Below are 21,924 nucleotides of genomic sequence, written 5' to 3' on the forward strand. Positions count from 1 at the left end.
TCAGGACATACCACCTTCTATGATGCAGCATGAGTATACAGTATAATAAAAAATTATTTACAGATTTCCCTCTTCTCTCCTATTATAACATGGGACTACCACTAACCTGACTTAAAATGACATTGTTTTAAACTCACATTGAGAATTTGGGCTTCAAATTTAGCCTGTTTAAATCCCTATCCCATCCCTTATGCGTCTTTCTTTTCAGCTGCTCCTTTTATTTATCTCACTTCCTCTTCTGTTCTGTACTCTTTTCTACAGATAGCAACACTTGAACTTATCATTCCTTTAATGGTCAGTTACTGATTCTCTTGGGGGACCGGCTGAATGTTGATTGCATGAAGATGGATAAGCCCCACAGTTCATGTCTATAACTGACTCTTAGCAAGTCTCAGGTTCATGGCTACATTACATTCTGCAGATATTTCTTTTGTCTCCAGATTAGCAAGTGTGTGTGTGGGGGGGATTTATTTCAAAGATATTGTGTTACGGATCTAGAGACTATGAGATATTTTCCCTTATTCTTTTTCCCTTAGCCTTACTCAACTGTCAGTTCACTCCCCTATTGAGTTTTCAACTTCTAATGGCTGATCACCTACTGGGATCCTTTCTGTTTCTAAATGCACCATATCTTGAGCATTTCCCATTCCCATCTTCCACTCGTCTACCTTTTCCATGAGGAACATCTGACTTGGGAGATAGTCTATTGGTGCCAGTTGCCCAGTGAAATGGCAGATGTCTCTCTTTTTCTTTAGCCACATTGACACTTGCCTTCGCACCAAGCTAAACTATTAACACAAACAGCTGGTCAATACAATAAAATCCTTCAATCTGGCAGTTGTAAACTATCCACCTTCAGCAAGTCAGTTTTCAAATTGTACCAGGTTTGGTTCCTCAGAAGAAGTGCCTGCATGACAACTTCTTCCTCTTCTAATACAAAAAGAACATCCGCTGCATCCACCAAAATTAATTGCCCTCTCCTCTGGGATCATTTTAACATAATATGTAAGATCCAGGATGCAATCTAGTGTTTTAGTGGAGCTGCTCCTACTTCATTTAACCTGAAAAACAGTAGCTGTTTGCTTTGAAACATCTGGAAATAGAAATCTGTCTCTACAAAATAACTGGTTAGGTGGTTGAGCTATTTGTTTAATCTCTAGATAGAGTTCAAGATACTTGCTTTCACTAATGCAGTCCAAAATGGTCTTGAGTTGTGATCAAATGAATAATGCAACCGTCAGCCTATAAAGCAAAATTTTGAAAATCGTACAATAGTTCTAAAAATAAAAAAACACTTGAAGCTTTCTTTTTTGCCTTTCAATTCTTTTTTTCCCTTAGGCATTGCAGTTTCCCTTTTTATTAGCTAATACATTAATAGGGTTTTTTTTAGTAATTTTAGGATTGATACATAATCTATCTTCTTTTGTAAGCTGCTCTGAAGACATTTTAAACAATGGCCATGATATTTTTTAGAATATCATTATTCACAGTAAACTATACATAGGATATCACCTCAGTCTGAGGCCATAAATACATAAAAACTTATCAGAGCATTGAATATGGTCCATGTTAGTTCCCTGAAAACAGATCCAGGTTGCCTTACAGTTAGGTGGAGCAGACTGTAGCAAACTGACAGTGTTTTAACTGGCTGAGTTCAGGATGCTGATCTATAGGTATAATAAATTCCTTCTACTTTCTATTACAGTATTACATCACAAACAAAAGCACTCCCAATGTGGATGTAAAACGTTAAAAAGAATAAATTTTTCTCCTTTTTGTATCTTACTGTAACCTAACCCTGTAATTAAACCTACAAAAATGCATTTTGATCAATTCCGTATTATGTCACTTCCTCTACTTCTTTTGTTTTTCTGTTTGGGTATGCTGTATGCCTTGGTTAAACAGGGATTGTCCTCTTCCACTTTGTAAATTGCTGTGCACACAGAGGGTACTGCTATTACTATGAAGTGTTATAATTTTAAATGACCTCAGACTGGTCACTGTTTCAGGCTAACTTTCCTCACAGGTTTGTTATAGAGATAAAAGAGAAAAACACTATTTACAATAATATTGGGAAGAGATTGGGCAGGAAAGTGTGATATGAAATCATGAATTGTATAGCAATGGAGGTAGTCAGAAAATATCTGTATTAATTTTTTGGCTTAAGCCCTTTAAAATTTGAAACAGCATGCACAAGAAAATACACACCTTATTCTGACTTTTGGTTTTTTTGGAGAAGTCCTATGTTAAGATCTATTACAGTGTGTTTCTAATTGATACACTTTGGGAACAGAATGGTGGTGATTTGCTCAGAATTACCTAGAAAAGGATTTAGAATCAGGACTTATATTGTAGACATCACTGTCAGCTTGAAGCCACAATATACATTGCAAATATGAAAGACTACTTTTCCTGACACACACTATGATTATATTTTCAAAAATAGCATATGAGCCTGTTTTATGCGGCGGTGGCAGATTACAAGATCTAAGGCTGAGATTATTTCTTCCTTGTTACTCACATACATTTAATAGGCTTTGTTAGCCTGTAGTTCATAAATTTCTCATCTTAGGAAAAAGTTCTGTCATTGAATTAGGCTTATTTCAAAAAGGACGCATGTTCATATAAACAGAGTTGCCTTATGTAGTCAGAGGACATCCCCGTTTTTTTCTACTGGAGCTTTCTCAGGTGGGAAATCTTTTTTCAGTTCCAATTGAGATCATTTGAACTGGATATATCAGAAACGTGATTGGGGATCGTTTGCTTGCAAACTGGGTGATCTACCAATGGACAGTTGTCTTTCCTAAACAATAAAATAGAAAAGTAGTGTGCAATGTTGTGATTTGAATTAACTTCACAGGAGAAGCCAACCAGAACAGTTGCAGTGCCTTGATACAATGTACTCTGGCCATTCATCAATCCCTAACACGTTCAAGTTCTTTTCTCTCTCCATCCCCCTGCAAAGTATCCTGATTAACTGATTGATTCAATCTAATCAACTGTTCCAACATCCTTTCCATTTCAATTTCACCCTGAACCTTACTACTGAAGGCATCACCTACTTAATTATCTGCATTTTGTATAATATGACATTGCTTGAGTTTTGCACCATTCTGCTTGTGAACAATGAATTCAAGTCATGTGAGGACCCTGTAAGGTGAGTCACAGGTTGCAAGACAAGATGGCACATGAAGTCAGGCCAGCAACTGCACTTCATCACAATAGACTGAACTTTACTACAGAGGAGTTCATTCAGTCTTTCCATTTGGTTCTTCTTGCTCTAACTATGGAAAGTTCCTCCAAGCATCTCTTTCTCTGATCAAAGTGAGAATCCAAGACCGACATTCCTGAGTCATTGTGGGAAAGAAGAGGCTTGGTTGTCACTTAAAGCACTTTCTGAAAGGCATGATAAGATCAGTAACATGTGGAAATACCCAATTCAATATATTCCTTATGCCTAAAAAGAATCAAGGGAACATAATTTTTTATATAAAATCATAGAAGTAAAACCAAAACCATGCGTCCAATTAAAATGTCTCTGATAGTTCATGCCTTTGTATTTCATTCATACAGAACAAAATTACAATGTCCCTGGGAACAACAATGTGCACCTGCCCATTCATTTACATTTGCTTAGCTGAAGAGTAGCTATAAAAAGGGATACAATGAGGAAAGCTTTGTGAAGCTATAATGTGGGCACTTCTACTTGGTGGCTTCAGTTACAAAGCAAAATAAAACACCAATGGGACCAGCAGATCTTCCATGGGACTGAACAAGTGCAACAGAATAAAGATTTGCTTACCTGCAACAGTTTGCCTTCAGCAGGGGTGATCTCTGCAATGCTAGCAAAGACTCCTTCCAGTGTGAGGGGTTCCAGTTTGAAAGGAATTACCCGAATTATTGCCTTCTGGGCCAAAGTCCGCTCGGCTTCCATTGCTGCCACCAGTGCCAGTCCCGAATAGCCTAGTCGTATCTGCAGCATAGCCATTAGCAGCCAAGGCCAGAGGACTGCCAGCTGTAGCTGGGGGCCAACACTCATGCTCCCAGCTGCAGCAGTGTGCTCTGGCCACACATACTGCTCAGGAATGTGTCCTCACCCCACCAGCAGGTTCCAACAACTGGTAAAATTGTTGAGGATTATAGCCCTCTGTGCAACGGCAGTCAATGGGGCAAACAAGAAGCAAAGGATAGTTACCTGGAGCTTCTTCCAGGCTTTCCTCAAAGTTTCTTCATGCCACGTGTTTGTAAAATCCTTGAGCTTCACAAGATTATAAGAACCCCAGATCAGGTCTTCCTCCTCCTCCTCCTCCTCCAGATAAATTCAGACATAGTGAGCAAAACCAATGGGGTATGAATAGCATATGGTATGAAGAGTTCTTGGTTTCTTCTAGGAAGACTGCTATACCTGATTTTAGACAGTCCCCCATGGAAGACAATATCAGCTGCTCAAATCCTTTCAGGCGTTTAGTTCCTAGGATGGCAAACAGGATCAAACCTGATATCAGATGACCTTAGCAGCTCTTGTTGACTCCTGAAAATTGAATTTTTTCATATATTCTTTTCTCTGTTAATGCCAACTACTTTTGTCTTTTTCTTCTATTTATGCCACACATTAAAGCACAGAGTAACCATGCATGTACTTGCATTTAGGCATTTGAATGCAAACCTGGTTTTTCTTACTCATTGTCATCTGTTTGATCTTTTATTCATAATTGCATGCCTCCAATGCCTGCGCCTCACTCACTTTGTTGAATTAAAGTTTAAGTTGGAATTTTCCAGCGGTTTGTCATTTTTAATACAGAAAATATAGTCCGTGGCTCCCCAAATTTATGAAATAAAAAAGGCATTTCTCAGATGTTTTCCAAAACTTGGAAGCTAAAAAAACAGGAAAAACAACTACAGATACACCTGTTTTATTTCATAGCTGTAGAAATCTCAGAATGTGTTTCCTTTTAGAAGTTAAATGCAAATTAAGACAACTAAACATTAAAAACCATGCTTGTGATTATATCTATAGAAAAGCTGCAGACATTTATCAGTTAAACTGTTTGATCAGAGAAAGAAAACATAAAATTAAACTGGTATGCAAACCTGTTACATAGTTGTGCCTCTAAAAATCTGTGAGAAAAAAAATACCAGCAGCTTTTTGAAAAATCTTGGACAAAATATTTCAATTATCAAAATGTATTCTAAATCTTACCTATAAATTTCAGGTAAGGAAAGGGAAGTATAGAAAACTCACAGAAACTCTTTATACAGGTAAATGTGAAATTCCACAGTCTGAATCAGAAAGAAAAATTCACTCCTGGCTGAAGGCTTGTGAGTCAGGCGTGGCTGAAATCTAGTTTCCAAAAACAACCTAAAAATCTTGCTAAAAATCCAGGAAAATTTCGTTTTGAATTTGAGTAGTCTCCCCTTCTTTCAGCAAACACAGTAGGCATATCTAGACAGTACGCAGGATGGCAGTTGCTTGAAACAGCAGATATCCATCAGAAGACTGCATGAAAAACACAATGCAATCATTCCTCAAAGGCAAAACGGCCCAATGGGATGAAGTGAACTTGAAAAGTTCTGCAGAGCTCTTGAAAAAGTCTTCTTTCCCGAAAATCGCAACTGGCTTAGCTCCTGGAAGGCAAAAGTAGTTTGTAGCTTGTGCTCTTGGCTTCCCTCCTCTAGGACTACAAGCACTTTCTACCTGCTGACACAAAGTGAAGGTGGAGCAGCCAAAGGCAATAACTCCACCCCCTGAATGTGATTTTTCAGAGTTCTTAGACTCCCTCTCCTGATTCAGTAGTAAATTGCACTTAACATTAATTTCCTTTTGACATGAATTGGCTAACTAGTCTATATGAGCAAGATGCACTTGCTGCATTTTCCAAAGAATTATGTACAGAGAAATGGAAAATAATTTGATCAAATGTGTTAAGACAAATCTGTGTTTCAAGATTTTTAGTATGACACGTTCAATTACACTGAAATTAGAACTACAGTAGTTTCATCACTGAAGGATTGACTTATAAATGGAAAAGCTAAAGTCTGCAGCTACCATAGCTTTTCTTCAAGTCTTAATCTTGGTTGTGTTGTTTTTTCCCCAATAGCCACTGCAAGGAAGATTTTAGGTAATGCTGATTTTTAGAAATCTGGAATTCAACTATTACTGTCTTCTGACATCAGCTGGGTGAGTAATACCACAGGCCAGACAGGAAACTTCAAAGGAAGATTACCCATTTGAAACTGTAATTTAGAATGTGGTATAATTCCACTGGGTACAGCATTCAAGTTACTAGAAAGTCAAGTATTCAGTAATGTACAGAACTCCATGCGAAAACCAGTTTTGCAATAATTTTATTTAGATATGGAGAAAGGTCAATTTTCTTCAAATAAAAGAAGGAAAATATGGATATTTGATGTTTTGATTTGTTCTTTTTATTATAATGAAGATCTCCGATTTCTAGACTGTTACTGATTTTTTTCTTTTAAATTGCTTACTATATAGTGTTGAAATGACTATGTGGATTGTCCTTTCACTTTAGTACACTTTTGAGGGTATAGTACACTTTTGAGAGTGGAGTGATTTAGTACTTAATTTTATTCAAATGAAAATCAAATACTTTACTCTCCCATAGGACTATTAAGACCTAAGCAGCAAAAATCCTAATAACCACTAGATGACAGCATATAGATACAGAAAATTCAACTTATCATTCTTCTGTCTAGTATTATGGATTTTTGCCAGAAAATCTGGTAGTCCTGTTCATGTATTATTATAGCAAACACTGGACTTCTTTGGAGTAAGCCTTTTTATTGTTTATTAATAGAATACATTTTAGCTGAAAGCTGTGAAAGTACTGAGAAAGTTGTTCCAGATAGAGTTATGCTGAGTATTAACATCAAGCAATATTGTAGAGATTTCTTAAATAGTTTGAATATTATTTTCTCTTTTGCCAGTTTGAATATTGTTTGTTTTCTACAAATACTTAAGAGTCAAATACATGAGTCTATAAATATGGTAGGAGATCCAGCTCCTTGGCCTCATTTTCCAGTTAGTTTACAGACAGATGTAAAGATATAAATATCACCATTTCCAGACTGAGCCTTAAAAATAGAGGCTCATTTAAATGTTCTTTATTAATAATTTTGAATTATTAATAAAACTGTGCTACAATACAAATATTTCCTGTAGTCCAATCAGGTATGATAAAGAATGAGCTTCATTTGCAACATTTATTTGGATCTGCAACAGATCTGAATGAAATGCCTTATTTTTAATTTAAGTCAGGACTGATATACAAGCACCTCTTACCATTTTTAAAAAAAATTCAGAGACCTTGCTAAGTATTCTCTCTACTTGTGTAGCATTTTATTTTTCACTTAATTTTTTATCTTAATGTTAGACTGAATGTAAATAGATGGACAAATGGAGCCTCTGAAAAATGATTGGAATTATCTCAAAATAATCAATATGTTAAAGCAATGGAAGCTTTGCAAGAAATAATATACTACTGTCTTGCAAATCAATATGAGGCGATAGCTGAGTTTGTGTAGTTGACTTTGGTTCATCCTGCCTTTCATTGAGAGATAATGGATATAAGAAATCTAGGAATTGTAGAAAGTCAATTGGAATAACAGATCTATTTGATCTGAGTTTTTAGGAAATTGTATCCTTATGCATTTTTCAGAGTTCTGGGAAATCAGAATAGTCTTAAAACACATTCTCATCATGCTACATCATTTGCATGTATTCTAATTACAACATATATACATTCAAGTACAAAGTCATTACTTTTAAAAATCTATTGTCAATAAATACAATTATATTGAACAAGTTAAATAGTTTGCAAAGACATTTAAGATAAGCAATAAAATAACATAAGCCTTAACATTTGTTTTACATTCGCCCTAGAATGAGGAAATTATTAAAACACAAGAACTTACCATTAACATAAAAATATCCAGCAGCTATTAGAGATGGAAAATGAAGAAAGAAAGAAACCACTTATGTAATTAACTAGAAAATGAGATAAACAGTCTTCAAATGAAATTTGAACAATCCTATGGGGACATTTGTGTCAGCTGTTTGAAATACAGCTTTTCCACTTTTAACAGACCTGGACAAATAAGTTTATTAATTATATGAAACAGATTAAAAATAATTTAAACCTATTAAAGAAGCATATTAAAAACTGGTGGGATTATTTACAATTGTGACAAAAATGAGCAATGGAAGAGTTTTATTTGTCATAACAGTCCTCAAAATACTCCTGGAATGAAAGCCACTGCTCTTCCCCAGCTGGCTACCGCTCTGCATTTGTACATACTTTCCACCAAATTCTCACTCCCTTAATTCTTCTTCCTTTGGAAAATGTTCTTGCTTGCAAGCCACATCCACTAGCAAATGTAGATCTAGGAAGAACAGAAATGGCAATCCAATATTTATTCTTTAGTTTGGTTCTTAAGATTTAAAGTACCTCTTAAGAGACAGAAAATGTACCCCTGTCTGTCTTAATTAATGGGGTTCCAAACTCATATTTGCCAGGTAGAGTTCCTTGGCAGCTGTGGCAGAACAGCGATTCAGTGAAAAATTAGACATTTTCTTTCTTGCTACATTGAACAGATACAAATTGGTAGGGGAAGTAATGCACATAGCCACTTAAAAATTCACAGCTGCAGATAACTGTATTTGTGTGGTCTCTTTCTATTATGTATATAAGTGAATAGTTAATAATTATAGTTAAAGAATATAGGATATAACATCAAGATACAAGGGAATACATCTACTGTTCAAGATCACATCTGCGTTGGCTTTAATATGTTATCGGTAACACCAAATAAAGGTAGTGAGTTGAAATTACAGTTGTTTATGTCAAGTAGACACCCTTCTCAGAAAGGCAACAGGTAAAAGCTGAAGCGTAATAGACTGAACTTGCAGATTTAATAGTGTTACAATTAATATTTTTATCTAATACACATGTATGTTAGTGCAGTCCAAACAGACAACAACGAAATCACAGCATACTATGTATTTCAAGAAGAGACACCTGATTAGCATCATCAGAACGAGGATGGTGCTGCCATGATTTTTACACTCCTAAAACAAGATTTCAAAAGCCAAAGAATTCATGTCTCCAAAGAGAAATGTAATTCCTGGACCAAATAAAGTGGAATCAAGGAAGAAATTATTAAAGTTACAAGGATCCATTCCTAATCATCATGATGCCAAAATGATTAGATAGACATTGTGAGATCATGAAATAAACTCTACTCTTTCATATTGTATCACAACAGTGTGCAAGTACATAAGTACAGAGTTTGAGTACAGTGATGTCGCAACAATATTTTGTCAATTACACTCCCACGTAGATGCCTATTGTCCAAATACCAAAATTTCCTCAGCAAAATAGAAAGCTCTCAGAGAGGCAAATACTATGGGGATTAGAAAAAAAGTGAATGAAAATCACCAGGAATAAAACCTATGACCTGGAAGGTAAGGGTGGGGCTTCCTACCAAAGATCTTGATTTTAAAACATTCCAAAAATACTTCACACAAGCCATAAACCATAAGCACTGCAGTTACAACCAAGACATATCATTGCAGAAAAAATGATTTTGGCATAACAGTTCAAATTTAGTTATAAGAGTATTTTAATATTTAAACAACCTATTTTACTGGTTACTGGTTTTTGTTTTTTGTTTTGCTAGAGATATATAGGGCTGTGAAGTTTCTTTCTGTCCTGCAATTCCTGCACCGAGCAGGCCTAAATGACACTCTAAATCATTTTCTGCTCTGACTATATTTTGATTGTAAGGTCAAGAAATCAAATAAAGGTCAACAGATTATACATTTCATTTTTTCTCCATTCTAATGCTTAAGTTCTCCTTCAGTTGAAACACACACACACACACACAAACAAATAAATTCTGCTGCACATTTCTTCATGCACAGAACTGCATGAAGGCTATTCAATGTTTATTATGAGGGATGATCAATAGTGCATTAGTAATCAGAATTATTAGCATGTCCCATACTAATACAGATAGTTTGCAACTTGCAACAGTTCATTTAGTGACCAAAATTACAACAGTGCTGAAAAAAGGGACACGCCCGTTTTCCACACTTGTAACATTGCAGCATCCCTGTAGTCAAATGATCAAAATTCAAATGCTCGGCAACTGGTTCATATTTTTGACAGTCATAGCATCTCAGGGTCATATGATCCCCTTTTTGTGACCTTTTGACAAGCAAAGTCAGTGGGGAAACTAGATTCATTTAACAACCATGTTACTAAATTAGCAACTGCAGTGGTTCACTTAACACTTGTGGCAAGAAAGGTTTTAAAATGAGGCAAAACTCACTTAACCTATGTTTCATTTAGCAACATAAATTTTGGGCTCAGTTGTGGTTGTAAGTCGAGGACTAGCTGTATTTGAATCTTTGTACAAAAGGTAAATGTAATTCATCTTAACTGTCCTTAATGCTGGTATCTGAGGAATTAGCAGAAACAAAAATCCTCTAAAAATTGAGGAAAAGCATGGCCTTAAGTATTTCAATATAAATACATTTATATGAGAAGACACCAAAAGCCTACCATTCTTACCAGGGGATTTGCCCTTCTGTGAACTGCTCCTTCTTTCTCTGCATTTGGTTTGGATGGATGAAACTGAATCTTTGGCACATTTGTTGAGAGGACCCACCTCTGAAACGAGGAAACCAATTTGTTCTGAGGATGCAACAGTCTCTGATGTATTTGTCTCACACTTTATATTAGGATCCTCCTTATAAAGAAGTAAAACACACATATAAGCAATACATTTATTTCAAAAATTTTGGAAACTGGCACACGTCCTTGAAGCCTTTCTCCACAATATAATATTTATTTCATTACTATTCCAGAGGCCCAGGATAGTCTATGCTGTTTCCCACGCATGATGCCATAACAAAGACTTAAGAAAAGTGGGAAGCCTATCATCGAAGATTTCTTTTAAAAGGTTACCTGTGCAAAGGCACATTCAGAACAACCAACAGAATGCATGGGTTATTGTGGAAAAGGAGGCTATCTTTCAAAGAACAATTAAATTTTACTCTTAAAATGATCCCCATCTCTTAATTACCAGTGTCATCCAAATAGGCATCATGACAGCAATAATGGTAAAAACATTTCAGAAACACAATTATTTTTGGAACAATTATTTGGTTAAAATATTTCAGAAATAATTATTTTCAGATATTGTTTTCATTATTTAATGCCTTGAGGCATGACTTAGTTAACCCTAACCTTACTTACCCTAATTGGAGGGGCTTTCCAGAAACAGAACCCTAACAATTGGTAAGGAGCTACTGAATATAGTTTAGAATGCTTTATGAACCAAATTAAACATAGTTTAATGAAACTTATATACCCAGCCAGGGGTGATTGATCTAAGGCAGTCAAGTAAAACTTTCTTGGTTGGTTGAGGATTTGAATTCAGACTTCCTTAATTACAATTTGACCTATGATCACAATAATCTTAATATTATAACTGCAATCATGCAATAATATTAAGCTGCTTTTAAATTTAGCCCATTTTCTGAGTTTACACAATTCAGTCAACAATAACTAATGAAGCTGGGTTCACACAACATGTTGAGTGACAAAAAAGCTAAGCAAAGTTAATATTAACCAAATATTAGCCATAGAAAGTTGTGTAAACACAGCTGCTACTTTTTAACTGACCTGTCAAGTATGTTATATGAACACAGGTGAATTTGCTTTAACAAAACTTTAATAGTGAACATTATATCCAGTTGTGTTAATTATGCACATTAAGCAGTATTTGTATTTTATAATTTTGAGCATCAATGATTTGATGATGCCATGAAATATATTGTTTTAATTCTAATTTAAATATTTGCTTATTACTGAAGAACGTGGAGATGAGATTATCAGTCCAGAATATATCATAGTTGTTACTTTGTTCCCTACCTGTGGCTGACTGAAAGGAAGCTCCTCTTGAACAAATACCATGGGAGACACTGTGGAAGACTGGTTCAGTTGTTCCTTGACCTTTGCTGATGTTTGTGGTGTGACTGTAGGCTGTTGCACTATTTGAGCTGTGGTATTTTCCACAGGTTCTGTGGTATGAATAGCGTAGATAAACTCTGGAGACTGTGGCAAGGAGCATGCTATAGCTTGTTCAGACTCTACAACAAAGGATGTGATATCTGAGCCTACAGGTGTTAGAGGTTCTAAGTGGCTGGTTTGACCTGAAGAAGCTGTATCACTATTCCCTGAATTAACTATTAATTGCTGGTTTCGATTTGACTGTGAAGTTGGACATTGGTTCTCCACTGGTTCTACTTTTACCATTTCCAGCTTTGGGGATGAATGCATTTCATCAACAATCTGGAAGACGGCTTCTAGATTGACTTCTGTCTTCTTGTTTTCATCAGAGGTGTTGCAGGACCAATTAGAAGGCAAAAATTCAACTGGATATGAAGATTGCATTGGTGGATTCTAGTGAGACACAGACATTTATTTGTGCATTTTAGCACTGCTGAGTAAAACAAGACTATATAACCCAATAATACAACTGTCTTTAGCATATGCTGTCTATAATAATTACTTTTTAAAAAAATACAAAGACTCCAAAGTCTTCATTAACAAATTTTAATTCTGGAATCCTCTTTGTTAAAAGAAAAGGCTATATGTAAATAAGCAACTAAATATTTGAATTTAATATAACAATATTGCTGCAGAGATTGAATTTGAATTGGTCTTTCTGACATTATTCTTCAAAAATCTTGGGAGAAAATCTATTGTGTGAACAATTTATATTACTTCAGAGTCAAGCAATATAGAACATTTAAATATAGATGTTTATGGTTTTAGGAACTATTTTCCTTAAAAAGAAAATACAACAGAATTTTTAAAGATTATATATCATTCTACAACTAATATATAGGAAAAAAACTAACATCTACTTATTTTTGTTTTTTTGTAAACAAGAAATTTTAATTATTGAAATAATTTACCATGAACAAAAATTTTACATGTTCAGGTACAGATATAATAAACTTGTGACCAAGGGGGGAATTGATTTGATGTTTCTTAAATTTATTTTTTAATCTTAATGCCCATACACCTAACTACTACAGAAACAAAGTGAATTTTCAAAACTTCATGATATTATGACATGCCATCAATGTCAGGATTCAGAAAAGCATAGAATATATTGAGTTGGACATGCTTTAGATAGCTCACTGGAACTTAGCTAATTCATTCACCTGAAAATAGCTGCAGTGTGTATAGATTGAAGCTGTAGGACTACCACAACCACTTAGGGGATCCATGTGGGTAGGTGGAGAACAACATTGCAATACAGCTAGAAAGAAAAAAGGAAGAAAAATTAAAAAGCAGAAGTGATATTCCCAGTTAATTAAAAGGGTTTTCTGAATTGCATTTAATACTATTATAGTTCTCCCAACTGTAATCTAGCAGGGAATTATGGTATAGTATAGGATCAGCAGAGATGGGCTACAGACCTATATAAAAAGCAAACATGATTTGAGGACTAATCCTTTCCCCTAAGTAAATGATTTATATGTTTTAAACACATTGTTTGAAAGTGTTCTTTTAAGTATAATAGGAAATTCGAAATTAGTTCTCAGCTGTGTAAAGTATACTAATATACCCCCTCTCCCAAATCAACAGCATGCCTTGAGTCCCATAGAGTATGTTGATATAGAGCAGCCCAAGCACAAGAAACATGAAAAAGGACTCTTTAGGGAAATTCTTTATTAATCCAAAATTTGTGAATAGCTAGTTCAGGGTTGGATTACCAAACACAGTTTTGTAAGGAATTGTGCCTAGATTACACTGCCTTAAAGCCTAGGCCTCTGATACAATTTAAACCTCACTAAACCTAAAATTTAAGCCTGGATTGGTTAGATCAAAATAGTTGGGTCTTCAAATGGGCAAATGCAGAAGAATGCATAACAAAGGTTATTCTATTTCTCCCACCACTGGGTCGTTAATGTGTTTCACATAAAGCAATTTTTGAGTCCATTAAAGTATGTGCAGTTTTTCACAATTACTAAGGCCAATTTATATAGAAAGTCAGGTAGTTATCACTCAATGATTTATTTAGTAAACTTTTAAAGGCAGAGCATTACCAAGGAGTATTGTGGAATTTATGAAGGCAATACAGGTAGCCCCCAATTTACAACCATTCATTTAGTGACCATTTGAAATTACAACGGCATTGAAAAAAGTGATTATAACTGCTTTTCACACTTATTACCACTGTAGCATTCCCATGGTTATGTGATCAAACTTCAAATGCTTGGCAACTGGTTCATATTTATGACAGTTGCAGTGTCCTAGGATCATGTGATTACCTTTTATGACCCTCTGTCAAGCAAAGTCAATGGGGAAGCCAGATTCACTTAACAACTGAGTACTAACTTAATAATTGCAGTGATTCACTTAACAACTGTGGCAAGGAAGGTCATAAAATGTGGCAAAACTCAATTATTTTGCTTAGCAATAAAAATGTTGGATTCAATTATGGTCATAAGTCAAGAACTACCTACACTGCATAAGGAAAGAAAAGATTAGCATTTAGTGATAATATTAAAACTCACTGGATACTTTACACAACTAATTTATAGAACCATTTAAGAACTACTTTTAAAATAAGTTTCAAATATAAATGATCAGATAGTCATTCAGAAAAATGATTTGTGTTGAATGAATCTTCTCTAGTCTTTGACATTAAACACTTCCCCCTCACAGGCTTATAATCCGACTACTCAGAAGTCATTTTTAACCAAGTATCTGCTTATGACCTCAGTAGAAGAGCACAGCTTTGACAGCACTGCTGTTTAAAATAGAACAGTCTGTCTGAACATTTTGTTTGCTTGTTGTGTTAAGGCAAAACCCCAGGGCTGTTTTAACTAATATGAACAGGAAAAACTAATATGACAGAGCCATAAGTCCCTGCTAAAACTTCAATGGGTGCAATGTAAACATTAAATAAATGTATTCCTTTGTATGATGACATATACTAGAAACATTGCATAGTTTATGGATCTGTGCAGCAGGTTTCCAGGATATTTGAAGTTTAAAAAAATAGACATATTGTAAATACTTCATTAGTCCATGTTCAAAGTGTATGGTGGACTCTGAATACATATGAAATAGATTTTAGACTTAAGTCATAAATCAAAACACTGCAATTTTCTGACATTATTGAAAATAATAGAGTATAGATCTTTTGGGTAGGTCACATCAAATATCAAGTATTTAAGAAGTAGCTGTGTGATTCCATAGTAAATACAATTCTAAAGTATAAAATTAAGTGCAAATTAAACTATAAATTCCCGGCTAGGTTTTTTTCCCCCTTACATTTCCAGCTAAAAGAATTGTGGGAAGCTGCTATCATTATTTTAGATGATAGCTCTGGGCTGGATTATTGCATTGCTTTGAGACAAATGATTACTATTGCAGAGATAAGAAAAACTATAAATTCAGATATTGTTGGACTATTACTGTTTCCTTCTATTCGCTGCAAGTGGTACAGCCAGTGGTCGCAAAAAAATAGCTGTAATACAATATGTGGCAGGACATAGAAGCCCCAAATATTCCCTAGGGCTCTTTTTGTCTAAACAACAAGCAGATTTGCCATGGTATTTCTATATTATCAGGGATACCTTGTTACGAGTCCAGCAATGAGACAATCTACATACTATACATTAATAAAAATTTGCATCTGTATTTTTATATATCAGATATTTTAATAATTTTGTGGTTGGATGGGAACCTTGCTGGAGATTGTTGCTGCTGTTAAACATTAGACTTGTAAATTTTCTGTACTTTTAAATTTTTGATGAAATAAACTAATATTGGAACTTGTTACCTGTTGGATAGTAAGCTTGGGAGTATGGTGCTGAAGCTGCATAACTGGTATATTTCTGGGAAGATGGGGCCATTGTCTGAGGCCCTTGTTGAATATGCACAGATGTAGAGCTGGGCTGCAGAGTATAAGTTACTTCTGTTGGGAACCTCTGCAACACAGGAAATGGAACGCCTTTGTCTGAAAAAGCTGATGTTTCCACCTGACCTGGGAGCATTCCAAGGGAGTTCTGCCATGTTCTGGGAGGAAAAGGAGTCCGATCGGAACCTTTCAGTGGAAAAGCATTTTGGTTGTGAGATGATGGTGACAGGTAGGAATAAGGAGATAAACTGTCTCGTCGAAAAGATCGATGAACCTGTTCTAAAGTCAATGGTGCTGAAGATAGAGAGGAAAATGAGAAATTTGATATATTATCAAACATGTCAGAAGCCACTAATCACTGCTAAGCATATTTGCCTAGATTGGTTTTAATCAAATGATATAGCAAACAGTACTCAAAGAAGTAACTTTCTAGTTAGAATTGGAAAACTGTTAATTTCCATCAATTGACATATGTATATGATTATGGATAGGATTTCTTAAGTGAGTATTAGCCCTGCTTTGGATAGCAGCGAATTCCTAAAACATTGCCATAGGATTAGGAAGAGTCTAGAGTGATAACATATTCTGAGCTAATGTACTAATTTGTCATCACCCCTTGATTACTGTATTTAATTTGATACTAGGACTATCCATTTCAGAATCAGATATGATAGAGACCTTTGTAATAATATTTAACAGTAATAATATTAAATTCAATTAAAAACTATTAATTGAACATCTAAGAAATAATCTGGAGTAAAATAAAAATATACCTAAAAAGTGTTCATCTGGACCAAGGAAATAGTAGACCGTCAGACTATGCAAAATGAAGATTTTTTTCTCTGTTTGCTACTTGCCATAACTCTGAAAATGAGTTATGGCAAGTAGACAAAGGCCTCAATAATCATCTACAAGTAAATTATTAAAGTGTTCTTTATTTTCAAGTTGTGAAAAGTGTTTTTTTTACAATTTCTGAGCTATTGTACCTTTTGGGATACATTCATATCAGGTTTTTTAATAATATTTATTTTTGTTGCTATCTCTGACTGTTCTATGATCCCCATAGTTGCCTTTGGTAAGATGGATGGCTATATAAATTTTACAAATAAATAATGCAGTAGTCTAATCTATAGACATATTACTGTGGGTTAGTGCATCTACACTTACTCTTGATGATCACACCTCTATGACACATACCTTAGGAATATCTTGCGTGTGTGTTACAGCAATATAGTCTATATGAAGCTATCTTTGAAAATTGTTGAGAAACTAGAGTTGACCCAGCATAGACTTAGGCAATTAAAGAATTGTCACCTACTGGAAGTGTGTGATTCTCTTATTTAAAAAAAAATGCATTGGCTTCTCATTTATTCTGGACTAAATATAGAGAACAAGTTATACCCTTTAAAACATTTTGGACCAAAATATCCGAAAGACTACTTTCTACTGTGTAACAGCTTGAGGAAATTTTCAACAGAGTCCTGATCCTAATGTGCTCTCAGTATTAGTCTTACCTGGAAAGAAAGCTTTTTCAGTAGCAATATCTTTTTCCTCCCAAATGAGATTTGTTATAATCATTGTTTTAGACCTACATTGGATAGTTCAAATATTCTAAGAATTACTATTCTCTTTGCTTTAACTTGCTAGGTACTGTTCAGTTAAATTATTTAAAGGATTACATATAAACATAACTTGTTTTTTTCTGTTTTATCAAACCCTTATTTTATTATTTTACAATTATAAGAAGTATTTTGTCAACAGCAATAGCAGTAGCACTCAGACATACATACCACTCCATAAGTACTGTCTGAGCAGTTTACAGGGTCAGCATATTGCCCCAAATGATCTGGGTCTTCATTTTACCGACCTCAGAAGGATGAAAGGCTGAATCAACCTCAAGTTCAAACTGAACGAATTCCAGGCAGAGGGCAGCCTACAATACTGCATTCCAATCACTGCACCACCAGGGGTTTAAAAAATATTTTTAGCTTTCTTGAGCTTGATTGAGGAAATGCAAAAAGGTATAAATAACAGTTAGGAGGAAAAAAATGCTAACAAAATTTTTACCAAACAAGAAGACAAGTAGAACTACAAATGAAGTATGAAAGCGGTATCATATTGGTCTTTTGTTTCCATGCATGTACTGGTAACCGTCACTGAAGTAGGCAAGAAAAATGTGTACATATTTTTCATATGTATGTATGTTGTATTCCTCTGATTTCACACAATAGATCTGGTATACATGTATTTGTTACTTCTTGTGATGTACATGGGCTTTTCTTACATGGGTATATTTGTGTTCCTAATAATGGATGCAATGAAAAATGAGAATGTATAGTTCTTCTAAACTGCTTATGATGACCATCTATGAAATACTTTTTCCAGCTGTTTGTGAGATTTCTACCTTTTCTCCTCTATGATGCTGGGTCTAAATGAAAAATAATATACCCTATTAAAAATAGAGAGAATATTATAGAATGCCTGCTCCAGTGCTCTCCCTCCTGTTCTTTTTGTTTCAATTTTATTCACCTACTAGCAATCTCCAACTGATCTTGATAAATAATTTAATCTATTTTCATCCTGGTCCTATCCATAGCAAAAGTGGGCACATTGGCTCAGTGGTTAAAGATGCTGAATTTGTAAATGACAGTCTAGGTTTGAGACCTGAGTGCCACATGGTGGGATAGATCTCTTTACTTGCTTCAGCTCCTGCCCATCAAGCAGTTTGAAAGCTTGCAAATGCAAGTAGATAAATAGATATCACTTTAGGGGGAAGGTAACAGCATTCTATGTGCGTTAGCATTTAGCCATGCTGGCCACATGACCATGTTTTCTGATAATGCTGGCTCCCTCAGCTAAGAAACTGATAAGCACTGCCCCCTAGAGTTGTGTTCTATGGAACATGCATAAAGCATATCTCTTATTCCAAATCAGCCAGCTAAACTTAGTTTTTCCAGATTTTTTTAAAAAATAAATTCCCAGCTTTGTTAGAGGAAAAGAAATTCTGCAATTAAATCATGTTTAATTATTATTTATAAAATGAATTGACTGGATTCACAAAACATGCTAAGCTCAAACCTATTTTATGATTTTTCATGATGTAAACTCAACAACTGATCAAGTTATATATAGATTTGGCAGAGTGGTTCCAAATAGGGATAATTATTCTGAATAATTTGTCATAGAGCAGGTGCACTATCTAAATGAATAGGTGAATCCTCTTCCTCATTAAATCTATCAGCCTCTCAAATAGAGAGTAGGAGATAATTGTTAAAAAACAGTATTTTAGGCTTAACAATTAGCTTTAAAAATTTTTCAAGCAGAGTGGATTCAAAATGGATTTTCCTTCAGTCCTTCAATAGGATGCAATAGATAGTGATTGAAACTTGTATGAGATTTTGTCATAGAGTGTTGTTTCATAGTGCAAGGATTTATCTGGTGATATCTTTAACATTAAAGAAATGTTTATGTTCTTGCAAAAGAATTTTGTTGACTTCAATGAGATCTACTTTAAAACTTTACCTAGTAAATTGGAGGAGTGGAGATTCTATAATTAAAAATCTTCTATCCACAGACTTCTAACTACTTAAAGACTACAGGTAGTCCTCAACTTATGAGGGCAATTGAGACCAAAATTTATGTTGCTAAATGAGAAATTTGTTAAGTGCGTTTTATTCCATTTTATGACTTTTCTTGCCACAGTTAAGCAAATCATTGCAGTTGTTAAATTAGTAACATGGTTGTTAATGAATCTAGTTTCCCCATTGACTTTGCTTGTCAGAATGCAAAAAGTGATCACATGACTCTGGGACACTGCAACCATCATAAATAGAAGTCAATTGTCAAGCATCTGAATGTATATCATGTAACCAGAGTAAGCTGCAACTGTTGTAAGCGTGAAAAATGGTCATGTCATTATTTTCATTGTAACTTCAAATAGTCCCTAAACAAACTATTGTAATTCAAGGACTAATTGTATAGAATATGCATGGCAAAGGACTCTAATCACTAGACTGCAACATAGAAGTGAATGGATTCTGCATTGACATTGGATAACCAAAAATTTGAACTAGGGCCCTTGCGTGATTCATATTGCTTGTTAGTGATTACGTGGCTTTATTCACACAATACTTAACTTGGTTACAGAAAATTCATTTTCTGATTTATATAATACATTGAACAATTGACTAGTCAAACAGTGTGGCTTTGAATAACATACTAGGCCACATAAAAGCTAATGGAAACGAATAGCAATCAAGCTTAATATATTGTGCAAATACAACCACTAGAACTTTAATTGATCTGGCTAAGTGTGTTTTGTGAACAAAGCCAGTGAGTTATTAATGTATTCCTATGAGATACTGAAGAGCCAATCATATTTGACTGGATGAATCTCGACTATGTGTTTTGTACTTTAAAATGCGCTTCCAGAATGCTAAGTTGAGCAAATAGCAGTCCAGGTGTGGTAAAAATGATATACAAATACTTGAAACCACAATTGAGCCTAGAATTTATGTTGCTAAGTGAGAAATTTATTGAGTCTTGCCCCATTTTATGACATTTCTTGCTACATATGTGAAGTAAATTAGTAACTGGATTTCCCACTGACTTTGCTTGTCAGGTCTCAAGGGATGATCTCATGACCCCTGGACACTGCAACCGTCATAAATATGAACCAGTTGTCAACCACCCGAATGGAAATCATGTGACCATGTGGATGCTCCAATGGCCATAAGTGTGAAAAACGATTCTAAGTTGTCATAACTTTGAAAGGTCACTAAACAAACTGTTTTAAGTCGAGGACTACCTGTACAGCCATAAGGGCACAGAGAGAGCTCGCTATTCTTCAAACTAAAGGGAGTAACTCTTATTTTTCTTATAAACTGTTAGATGCTCAGGATGAAATGGGAGAGCTTCTGAACATGAACTTTCTCACTGAACTGGGGCTGAACTCTGGCAGGCTGGTTCCTCAGTACCATGTGCCCAACACTGAACCTTTATTGTCATTACGATATTGTTGTTATTGTTAGTAACTTTCTCATTGCACAAGGGAGAAGGTGATGACAATCGTGGTGATGACAATCACGCCCTCCTCTCTCACCGGGCTTGTCGTTCTTGGCAGTTACGGCCCCTGCATGTACCGGCGGGGGATTGTGATGGTGCTGATGTTGCTGGCTGAGGAGGGTCTCGCCACCGTGAAGGGAGGTGCTGAGGAGGCGCTGGAAGCGGTTGGGTGGCCGACTTGTGACTTCCAGGCCTGCGGCGAGCTTGGCCTTGTTCGCGCTAGTCAGTCGTTTGAGGTGCACCAATAGATCGGGCCGGTCGCGGCGAAAGTGCGGGCTGTGAAAATGGTGCAAGGGGCCACCGGGAGCCGAGGCGGCGGCTGAGGCGCCTGCGGTGGATCCGCCGCCAGACGAAGAGCCCCCGCTTCCTCCCGGCGGACCTAGCACCACTTTGCGGAAACCGTACAGATTGAGCTGCCGGATGAAACTAGTGAAATTGGTTGTCTTGAACAGCTCCGGCGAGGAGGAGGTGGATGACGAAGACGGAGACATTGAGGAGCCGCCGGCGGAGGTGGGGCCGGCGCCATCCCCCCCGGGACCGCCTCCCCCTGCGACGGCCATTCCGCTGCTGCCCGCCCCCAGGAGCTCGGCTTCGAACAAGGGCTGATCGATGAGGAGTCCCTCGCCCCGGGCGTCCCAGCGGATGGAGCGGAAGCGCGGGCTGTTGACCAGGCGCCACAGCTTGGCGGGGAAGTTATTGGGGTTAATGGGCGCGGCCGATAACAGTGGGTCCTCCATCGAGGTGGCTCGGTTTGCCGGGAGCCGCCAGACTTTCGAGGCCGCCTCGCGCCCGTTCGCCTTCTCTGCCTGCCTCCCTCCCTCAGTCCAACGGACGGTGGAAGGCCCGCGTGAGGCCGATCGGCTTTTTTCCAACGGACGCCGCCGTCAA

The 21,924-nt window shown here is 36.2% G+C and overlaps 2 protein-coding genes across 2 annotated transcripts in view; both read right to left on the reverse strand.

Annotated features, from left to right (window-relative positions):
- RNF43 (ring finger protein 43) overlaps positions 1 to 5,710 on the reverse strand; it is a 45,319-nt gene extending 39,609 nt beyond the window's left edge. Inside the window, exon 1 of the mRNA XM_026708517.2 lies at positions 3,803 to 5,710. Within this exon, the coding sequence (XP_026564302.1) occupies positions 3,803 to 4,039 (237 nt within the window). The 5' untranslated portion in view covers positions 4,040 to 5,710. The remainder of the gene's footprint in view (positions 1 to 3,802) is intronic.
- A 2,170-nt stretch (positions 5,711 to 7,880) lies between these two features.
- HSF5 (heat shock transcription factor 5) lies at positions 7,881 to 21,924 on the reverse strand. The gene is made up of 6 exons (XM_087927740.1): positions 21,074 to 21,924; positions 15,895 to 16,266; positions 13,262 to 13,359; positions 11,961 to 12,491; positions 10,596 to 10,773; positions 7,881 to 8,403 (listed from the first exon to the last, which is right to left on the reverse strand). The coding sequence occupies exons 1-6, from the start codon at positions 21,771 to 21,773 to the stop codon at positions 8,333 to 8,335; spliced, it is 1,950 nt and encodes a 649-aa protein (XP_087783866.1). The 5' UTR covers positions 21,774 to 21,924; the 3' UTR covers positions 7,881 to 8,332.

Source organism: Pseudonaja textilis, chromosome 1, assembly GCF_049901715.1.
Source record: "Pseudonaja textilis isolate UNSWEBS1 chromosome 1, rPseTex1.2, whole genome shotgun sequence".
Classification (NCBI taxonomy): Eukaryota; Metazoa; Chordata; class Lepidosauria; order Squamata; family Elapidae; genus Pseudonaja; species Pseudonaja textilis.